General features: G+C 38.2%; 1 protein-coding gene across 1 annotated transcript in view; it reads right to left on the bottom strand.

The window, feature by feature from the left end:
- Nucleotides 1-4,226: 4,226 nt before the first annotated feature.
- LOC110454149 (bone morphogenetic protein 2-like) overlaps nucleotides 4,227-10,788 on the bottom strand; it is a 42,672-nt gene continuing 36,110 nt past the window's right edge. Inside the window, exons 4-5 of the mRNA XM_021503525.1 lie at nucleotides 10,152-10,316; nucleotides 4,227-7,428 (exon numbers count right to left, since the gene is read on the bottom strand). Of these exons, the coding sequence (XP_021359200.1) occupies nucleotides 6,713-7,428; nucleotides 10,152-10,316 (881 nt within the window). The 3' untranslated portion in view covers nucleotides 4,227-6,712. The remainder of the gene's footprint in view (nucleotides 7,429-10,151; nucleotides 10,317-10,788) is intronic.

Genomic DNA, 10,788 nt, shown 5'->3' with positions numbered 1-10,788 from the left:
TGTGTTGCTGCTGTAGTGAGGTTTGTCTTTATACATGTGTTGCCGCCGGAGTGAATTTTGTTTTTATACCTGTGTCGCCGCCGGAATGAAGTTTGTCTTTATGCATGTGTTGCCGTTGTAGTGAAGTTTGTCTTTATACATGTGTCGCCGCCGGAGTGAAGTTTGTCTTTATACATGTGTTGCAGACGGAGTGAAGTTTGTCTTTATACATGTGTTGCCGTTGTAGTGAAGTTTGTCTTTATACATGTGTTGCTGCTGTAGTGAAGTTTGTCTTTATATATGTGTTGCCGCTGTTGTGAAGTTTGTCTTCATACATGTGCTGCCGCCGGAGTGAATTTTGTCTTTATACATGTGTCGCCGCNTCTTTATACATGTGTTGCCGCCGGAGTGAAGTTTGTCTTTAAACATGTGTTGCAGCCGGAATGAAGTTTGTCTTTATACATGTGTTGCCGCTGTAGTGAAGATTGTCTTTATACATGTGTTGTCGCCGGGGTGAAGTTTGTCTTTATACATGTGTTGCCGCCGGTGTGAAGTTTGTCTTTATACATGTGTTGCCGCTGTAGTGAAGTTTGTCTTTATACACGTGTTGCCGCTGTAGTGAAGTTTGTACGCGTTTGTTGATAATGTGATTTAGTTTGTCTATGTGAGTTGACACTCTTTGTATTTCGCCGTTATGAGTTGATGCTGTGTATTATATTTGTGTGTCTTCCTGCCGTATGATATTCCGTTCCAGTGTTTTTAGCTTACAATGTATCAAGTGTGTTGTATTCACACGGTGCTACACATTGCATTCCATTGTAGTGTATTTATGCTGTGTTATATTTTTTCTTTATTTATCTTTTATCTTACTGATCTAAAATATTGCCGGTTCTGTGAACGTATTTTGATTATACTGATATTCTTAGTTATGCCATGCGCTTATTTGGGTATAACGAAAATGAACATATCAGTACAAGCAGGTTTATGTACAACATTAACTATAGCAGTTCAGCCTAATGTATGTATTACACTGACTACATATCAGCACAAGTTTTACCCTTACTTACTATAGTATTGCGGTAATAGATTGAATGTACTCCTGAGCGTAAAACAATAGTGTCTGAGGCACCCGAGACAATACATATGGGTGTTAGCACTTATCGAGATCACTCATGTGTCAATTTCAATAAGTAACTAGAGATAGTAACACATTTACAGATTGAGATCTTGAAGACTTACAATTTACTAGCGAACATCATCCGTCTGGTTTACAAGTACCTCACATCAACTATTTTGGTCCTCAACTCTCGGTTTTCCGACAAAAGACATAATGGTTTTTTTTTATAGTTATTGTACTTAACCCTAAGCATTTCGACATAGGGAGATATTTATATGAACTGTACTTACCCTTCCCTATCCTACGACGGTCCTATCCTAAGACGGTCCTATCCTATGACGGCCCTATCCTACGACGGTCCTATCCCATGACGGCCCTACCCTATGATGGTCCTATCCTACGACGGTCTTATCCTATGAAGGTCCTATCCTATGACGGCCCTACCCTATGACGGTCCTATCCTATCATATGACGGTCCTATCCTATCCTATCCTATGACGGCCCTACCCTATGATGGTCCTATCCTAAGACGGTCCTATCCTAAGACGGTCCTATCCCATGACGGTCCTATCCCATGACGGCCCTACCCTTTGACGGTCCTATCCTATCCTATGACGGCCCTATCCTACGACGGTCCTATCCTATGACAGCCCTACCCTATGACGGTTCCATCCTATCCTATGACGGCCCTATCCTATGACGGTCCTATCATATCCTATGACGGCCCTATCCTATGACGGTCCTATCCTATGACGGCCCTATCCTATGACGATGTTCACTGGTTACCGGATTACTCAATGGCCGCTTGATAATCTCCCCTTCATTTCGAGCCTTGTGCTATTGCCAGTCTAACCAATACCCTATCCTTCACCTTTTGATCATTGAACATGAAACTTTGTTTTTCAAGTCTAGAAATGATAGGACATAAGTTTAATTCTACTCAGTTGGTTGGATGTAGTTAAGGAATTTATTCATCAATTCTTTTATTTATAGCAGAGACATATCGACACACGTACTGTGTGCATACTTATTGTCTTGCCCTTAACGATCCTTTATTCGTCCGATAAAATATTTTATATAAATGGGAATTGACATTCGTGTACCTTTCTTTAAAAAGCGTAAGGGAAAACAGTTTTGTAAATAAAGATCGTTTTGGTTTATTTTGTGATAAAAACAAGAACATTTAATTTGCTTCATATTGTGTGATATGGAGTCAGAATCATGATAAATCGGAAATATGAAATCTAAAATCAGCCGAATCGATAGGAATAGTTGGTTATATGACATGTGTAATATAACATACCTTTACTCTACAAATCAAATTACATCCCAACAATGTCTGTCCAACAGCCCAACATTATCACATTGATAGATATTCAGTTTTTGTTAAGCTGAGCCATCTACAAACGCCTTTGAAAGTACGATGAAATCGATCCCTTTTCTTTATCAATCACGAATAAAATTGCACATATTAACTCGGCATTCACCAGTTTTTGTCCTTGTGCCAGTTTGATAGTTGGCACTTGTTACTGAGACGGCGAACACCTGTCGTGTCGTGCTGCCTCACTGACCCGGAGTGTGTGTAACAAATTAGTGGGTGTGGCTAAAACAGTTTTACAATTTAGAAAATGTTCTTGTCCTGTTTTCTTGCTTTGTGTTGCGCTTTAGATTTGGCCGATATCGTATATATTTGTTTTAAAGTCTGTAAGATTCACATTTCATCAGCACGGGTACCAAAGACAATAGTTTTTAAGCGAAACAACAGTTTTTTGACAATGTACCGTGAACAAGTATGACGTTGCTTTAAATGTTCTTCGGGCTTAAATACCGAGAAAACGTAAACTTGCTGCGAGTATGTGATTAACAATGCTACCAAACGGTCAGGTTTATCTCCAGTGTCGGGTCGCATTGTTGTACATACATTTTTACAAAGAATTCCCGAGATTCCGACATCGCCGAGTCGATTTCCATCTGTCTACATGGCGTCTAGATTGTCGTCGATAGCACTCAAATATATGGCTCCCTTCTACGCTTGTCTTTGTTTGAGGTCTTAAAAACATCTCGCCAGGCAAAAAGGCATGTTATTTATTAATACTATATAAATAACATTTTAGACAAATTGAGAAACTGGGCACATTTGTATAACTGTAAAATTTTACTTTTTCTGATCTATGTGCCTCTAAAAACTATATTAATAATGTGATAAACCAGATAAAATGAGTTTACTATCTGGACCCTTGCTACTGACGCACAGAGCTTTAACGCTAGTACAGTATGCACAGAGCTTTCAACATTTAACATATAATAATTTTATGAAGGAATATCGCCTCTAGGAAGGAATGCGTTCATATCTCTGAGCTACCGATTGACAGAAAATCCTGCTGAGACTTTCATTTGACCAAAGAACACATTTTATATTCTATTTCGCGCGGTAAAATACAACAAATTTCACGTTGCACGGTAAAATACAACACACTTCATCCGATGTTTTGCAATTTTATGTCGCGCATTAAAAAATAACACATCGTGCATTTTACGATGTTTTGTAAATCAATGAAATGCGGAAAATACAACAAACCACGAAATGTCCGATATTTTGTAATTTTATGTCGGTTTTCTTACAAATTTTACATAATTTACAAAATATGTATGCGCCGTCAATTTTGTCTTCGTATTTACAAAATGAAATAGAGAGAAAATAAACAAAGTTATAATACCCGAACAGTTTTCAACAAACCTGTTTTACAATTTCAGTACTAATATAATTTTAAATTGACATTTCACGGTTTCTGAAGCAATGTGAGTATGATTCCGTGCACAAAGGTAAGGTGATCAGTAAATGCAGCCAGTTAAGTTTCCAATGCAATTAAACACTGAAGTGTCGTAAAACATACTAGGCGTTGAAAGGGATCATCAATTTATTTTGTCATCAAACTTTGGAATTGACATACATTGCACAATAATGACGATTAAGACGATTGAGATAAAGAAATAAAACACACCTACCACACACACATCCTCCCGAAGCAGCACCAAATTATATCTAGCAGGAATCCTACCTTCCCAGAGTGCAATCCACAAATCATCAGTTAGCTGTTATACAGGAAAACTTGACGTTTTAAACATTTGAAATTATATCCACTTATTGCAGTTATTTACAAAACAAATTACTGTGTATTGATAAGTGTGCAATAAATATTAAATTGAATTGAACATAGATTTATTTCGTCAACATATCAAAGATAGGATATGAAAGTCCCCATTATTCTGACATTACTTTGAAGGAACATAGTCCCGATTAACAAGGTCCCTGTCTTAGTCAAACCGATATAATATCTATAGACGTCAAAAACGTCACTATGCTTCCTTATAATCCTTTATTAATATTCCTTTGTCTAATTTGATCACCTATATATTGGTTTAAAAACGGCTCTACTCAGTTATTATGCACATGTCCGCGCTCGCCAAATCTGGTATTTTTTTCACAGATTAACATCCCAAATACCTCGATCGCACGTGACTGACTTACCCCTCCCAATACTTAATTAGATACATGTTAAAGTGTTCAATAAAGTAATTGCACGTGGTAAAAACTATAAAAGAATAAAAAAAAAAAAAAATACTAGTTTTCAGTTTTTTTTCGAAATATTTAATCTTCATTTAAGTATCATGTTATTTAAGATAAACAGAAAAAATATTGGACAGTTGTTTTCATGGATTAGCTTCCACAATACCACCTAACATCCTGTCGACCAGTGCATTATCCCATATAACCTGTAAGATACAGACTACCGAAAGTCACTTGTATTTAGCAATATAGTTGTGTTCGCATTAATTCACAAAAAAGACGAAACGTGTGTCGAGAAAACAGGTGTCTTATAAGTTAAGGTTGTCTTGTTATAAGAACACCTGCCCAGTTCAGTATTTACAGGATTTAAAGGATAACAATGGTGACTACTGTAAAGCTCCACTTTTGTTTGTACGTGTTGTAGCACTAGTATTAGACATTTTACTTCCGACACTCGCTCTGGTCCTATTTCAATGACTGGGTATGTGTATGTAGAGACGTTCCTTAGAACGCTACGTAAACGTAGACCAGATGATGTATCTATGATGTAGGAGCCACACCCCTCTGTTGCCTGACCCTTCACCTTCCAGATGAGGCGATGACGTCACGACATGCTTTAATCTCACAAACATGATAAGTAAATCAAACGATTAAACAAACATTGTTCCTACCCCTATAGGACATTATTTCTTCTATTTCCCATTGATTGAAGAATTCCCGTATAACACCATCTTCAATCGTTAGTACCAAACCGTGTCACTGTATTATAAGAAACGTCTTCCCACACGAAGCAAAGTCCCAAATAGAACTATGAAAGTTTTATACTAAAACAACTATGTGAAAAAACCAATCACATCATCTTTCTATCAATAGTCAGTGGGGTATTTCATTTACACGCTTCACTTCACATACTCTTCACAGCATATCTTCATATCAATACATCGTCAACAATTCCACAAGATATATATATCTATTCAACATTCATTTCTTCCTTACATTATTTAAATACAAAGAATCAAAATATACATACATTTAGGAACATAAATAAGACATGACGCCCTACAAACAAATGCAGTATGGGTCCATGCTTTGGTCTGTGCCATATTGGGATACTTCACAAAAGAACTCCAGAGAGCGTCTGTTAACTACTACACATCGTTGCCGTGACAACACCGTCTCAGAGTGCGTCGGTCAGCTACTACATGTATATCGCTACCGTGACAACACCGTCTTAGAAAGCGTCTGTTTGCTACTACATCACCGCCCAGACGACACCGTCTTAGAGACCGTCTGTTAGCTACTACATCACCGCCCAGACGATACCGTCTTAGAAAGCGTCTGTTAGCTACTACATCACCGCCCAGACGACACCGTCTTAGAGACCGTCTGTTAGCTACTACATCACCGCCCAGACGACACCGTCTTAGAAAGCGTCTGTTAGCTACTACATCACCGCCCAGACGATACCGTCTTAGAGAGCGTCTGTTAGCTACTACATCACTGCCCATAACGTATCAACCAGCAAGCTTGTCTCACATTGTCCAGTGTTGGTGTCAGCTTCATTGCAGTAAACACAGTGTTAGTCAGGAAGTTATATTGTATAGGATGTGTAACAAAGGAACAGATACAAATTTGGCAGATCGTTCAGTAGCATCCCTATTTATACACCCTAACGAAATGTTCGATGAGAGCACAACATGACATATCTTTCAAAAACCAAACATACCGGTCATGTGATCGCCTGACATGGTGTTTACTGGCACCATTTGGCTTGTAAACTCACGAATACGGGTCTTATCCATACACTTAGTATTCATACACTTAGTATATCCCTCAAAACAAGTACATCAGAATCCATCATGACGTTCTCCAAGAAACATTGACTCCTTTAAATAATAGCCGACACGCGCAGAATATGGCCCCTTTTTCTTTACGTTACATCCAAAATCACGAGTACAAGTAAGTTGAAATAACCAAGTATTCCAACGTTGGCATCAGCAAATATATCTTATCATGAAAAAATATAAGCAATAATATAAAGTTTTGAATCAATGACACCCACAACTTGCAGCGACCATGTCATCATATTGTTTTAAAATAACGTTTTCATCGTCATCAAAATACAGCAAACTGATAGAGTATAACTTGTTAGGAACACAGCACGGCGTAGAAACGTCCTTCCCAACTTTAAGTGCATGAACAATGCTCTGAACAGTTGCATGGTTCGTTGGTTTTTGACTCTGACCTAGGGGGAAGGGACACGCCCCCTTGCAGTGATAGGCGTTGTAGCCCTTGGGAGATATTATCCACCCTGACCAGCCAATCTCGTCAAAGTCTACGTACATTTGGTGCCGAGCACAGTTCCTCCGCTGACGTCGATATGGACGGAAATAATCCAGTGCTCTTTTGTCTTTTCCTTTCTTTTTGTTACGTTTTCGTTTTTGTCGCCTTCTGCGTTTTTCTTCTCGCCTCCTTTCTTTTCTTAGTCGTTTTTCTTCTTTCGTTAGTTTTTTCTTTATCTTTACCAGTCCAGAGGAACTAGATGTTGTATCACTTCCAGGGTCCTCTCCAACACTCCTCCTCCTCCTCCGACGGGTTTGTTCAGTCGTACCCAATAGCTTTTGCAAGTGTTTGTTTTTAAGCTGATCTTCTTCTCGCTCCTTTTCATTCAAAAGTCGGATAGCTTGACGAAAATCTTTTCCTTTGAACTGTCGCATCCTCTGTCTCTGTTTCTTTAAGATATCCTTTTTAATTTGCATATAATCTGGAAAATAGGATATGAAGATGTAATATAAAACCGTGCGATGTTTCGTCATTCTGATACCCTGACTTATCGATAATTTCAAATGCCACCTATTCACTTACGGAAACTATCGCAGGGGGGAATTCGTGTTATGCATATGCATGTCGTTTTCGTGGCTTCACTTTAGAATGCAGTGTAGCATAGATGAACGTTCACTCGTTGTTAACATATTTATTCAAAGGAGTTCTCATATAAAATCATGTCCTTATCAAGACTCATCTTGTGAAGATATCCTTAAAATTAAACTGGAAAGCGTATGCCGTTTATATTTTTGATCCTAGCTTTGGGGAAGGAGCAGTGTCTGATAAAGCCTCGTCATTGTTGAGAACGTCACCGTCGACCCCATTGATAAGTTGTGAAGGTCCATCCATCACGGACACCATGGTTACCGAGGGTTTCAAGGGATAGCATCAGTCCTATGTTAAACCATTTACATATCTTAATTGAACTATCTTAAAACATCATATTTACTAGACATGGCAGATCTTAGCGAGGATGCATGTCTACAGAAATCGATTGGACCTATATAGTACTACTAGTATTCAACTCCACGTGCTAGTAAATGTCACGGTCGGAAATATTGAACAGATGACCATACAAAGGTATATCAATGTCATCAAACCGCATGTCCATATACTCACTTTAAATTAAAAGAAATATTTTCTGTTTTTATCAAGTTAAAAGATAGTTAAATCGCGAATGGTGGTATTTGAAGTCAATCAGAAATGGTACTGTTAGTATTCAGTCAGGAACTGTGGTATTTGCATTCCATTTAGCGCGTGTAAGATATGGGTATATATTTCTATATTTCATCCCGTGTCTCTGTATACGTATCACCGTAGCATTACCCCAAAGAAGAAGATAATCATTTGATGTTAATTAGATCAGTTTTACACTTGCAACTTAACGCCCATTCCAAGGGTCCGTATAAGCCTAGACTATTACAAGCGTCTTGTGATAGGGTGATTGAGAGTCTTGGCATTAACGTAGATTGCCACCTACATATCAGTGTGCTGCGATATGACGGTGGAGGCGACAGCAGAGATGGACCGGTAGATGCCAAGTGTACACGACTGTCTATCTCCTACGTATATTACGAAAAACTATAATGTGCTTTACATTAATATCGTGTCATAAAGTAGCTGCCCCGCCGGGCTCTAGATAGCCAGTGTATAAACTGTTTGACCCCCTGCGTGTTCACGTCAGAGAAAATTAATCCGCACAAGTTATAAGTTATACGAGTAAAATAGAGGTATTTTCTTGAAGCTTTGAAGACGATTTATGTCTGTATTATCAGCTTCTAGAATAGAATGTGGAAACGTTAGAATTTCGATTTGTTATCAAGTAAAATTTAACAAATGACAGAAAAAGCATTATATCGCTTATTATTTTTCTTCGTTAGAGGAGAAAAAATTTCTTATGATCTTGGTATATTGGCGCGTGAATCGAATTCCCCTGGCTTGTTGTCATGTGGATGTAATACAGTTTTACGACTCGATGGTTGGTGCAAAACGATAGTACTCGTGATGGAATATGCAAATCGAGAGAGAGGTGTCTGCACAATGTCGACTAGGCTCTGTAACATAATCAATTACAAATTGCGTGCAAATGTATATTTTACTTCCTAAATATCGCCTTTGATGCCAAGCGGCAGTCTCAAAAGCTTTAGTTTATGGCGTCGAGAGAGTGTTCCCCCTGATGGGCGGACCGATAAGTCCGGCAGCCATTCAAGATTGCATTGCATGTCTACGGAAAACAATGTTCTGGTGTGAGACAGGCACATGTAAATTGGAATACGTCGATATAAATATTATTTTCCTGTCGCTTTAAATTTTGCATTGTGCCAAAATCATATTGTTCGACTGAAAAATCAGCATTTGAAGATTTGATTGGGTTATCCATTATGTTTGGGTGAGAGCAGAATTAGAGTTGGCAGTTCGCATCCTTACACGGTGTCTAGGGGCCCAATTGTGGTAAAGAATTGATAACAATACGACAAAGGCAGTTCAGATCATACCATCATGAACGAATTTTAGACTCCTGCACGGCATAATTTAATTGATATTTTATGTGAGAATAGGCTTTGTACTACCTTGGCTAGGATAGTGGATTTTCATTTCGTTACGGTATGTTAAGTTTTTGGTGCATGCCGACATTTATGGATATACACAATTATATAAGATATACTACAATTTTGAACACATCCGTTCATTTGTGCTTTAATCATATCACAAGTGCCACAGGTATGTATGATAAATCCATGACTTAGTATATAGCCTAATTAGGATACAGCACTTATGGCATTGCGGGTTCATAATTGTATCTTACATTTTGTTGTGTATGAAATATCCACGATTAAAGACAGTTTAGCGTTGTAGCTGGAATTTATTCTGGCTCGATTTATACAAAAACAAGTTTTGCGATATTAAAACATATTTTTTTGTAGAACTTTTCCCTTTCCCTCTATTTCTAGATTTTCGCAACAATGTGGGAATGGACTTTCATTTGGTGCGGGAAAATGGTAATTTTATGTCTCTGCGTCGATTACTGATTTTTAAAAACGTGCTTCCTTACTTTGAATTGTTTTTTTCTTGTGATTATATTTGATAAGATTTATTGTATTGTTCAACATATTTTTCTCTTTGCAATCAAACTTGTTTCAAGGTCGAGCCTGTGATACTTACTCTCATCCGTAGGTGAGATGTAGCTGGGGTGACGATTCATTCCGTCGTCTGTGTACGCCACAAGGATAGGCTGTTTGCTCTCGTGGTGCTCTTTTCGCTGAGCGAAGCGGACATAACTTCCATTGACATGTCTTCCACTGGGGGAAGTAGTTGTTACTAAAAAACCTGAAATGTCAAAATCTGTTTGTCAGTAATTTTGTATATATATATTATACTAGAGAATGGCTTTGGTAGCAGCTATTGTGAGTACCTACTGAAGTTTGATAACGTCTTCCCTTTTGTTAATAAATAACAAAAACCGCGGTAACACATCTCTATTGTTATAGTGTTGGCCCCTCCCCTCCTCTAGATTAACGTTTACAAATAACAAAAACCGCGGTTATACATCTCTATTGTTATAGTGTTAGTCCCTCCCCTGGATTAACGTCAACACATAACAAAAACCGCGCTAATACATCTCTATTGTTATAGTGTTGGTCCCTCCCCTGGATTAACGTCAACACATAACAAAAACCGCGGTAATACATCTCTATTGTTATAGTGTTGGTCCCTCCCCTGGATTAACGTTAACAAATAACAAAAACCGCGGTTATACATCTCTATTGTTATAGTGTTGGTCCCTCCCCTGGATTAACGT

Source organism: Mizuhopecten yessoensis, unplaced genomic scaffold (genome assembly GCF_002113885.1).
Source record: "Mizuhopecten yessoensis strain PY_sf001 unplaced genomic scaffold, ASM211388v2 scaffold7695, whole genome shotgun sequence".
Taxonomy (NCBI): domain Eukaryota; kingdom Metazoa; phylum Mollusca; class Bivalvia; order Pectinida; family Pectinidae; genus Mizuhopecten; species Mizuhopecten yessoensis.
The sequence above is the reverse complement of the archived record's forward strand: the minus strand, read 5'-3'. Positions and strand labels throughout refer to the sequence as shown.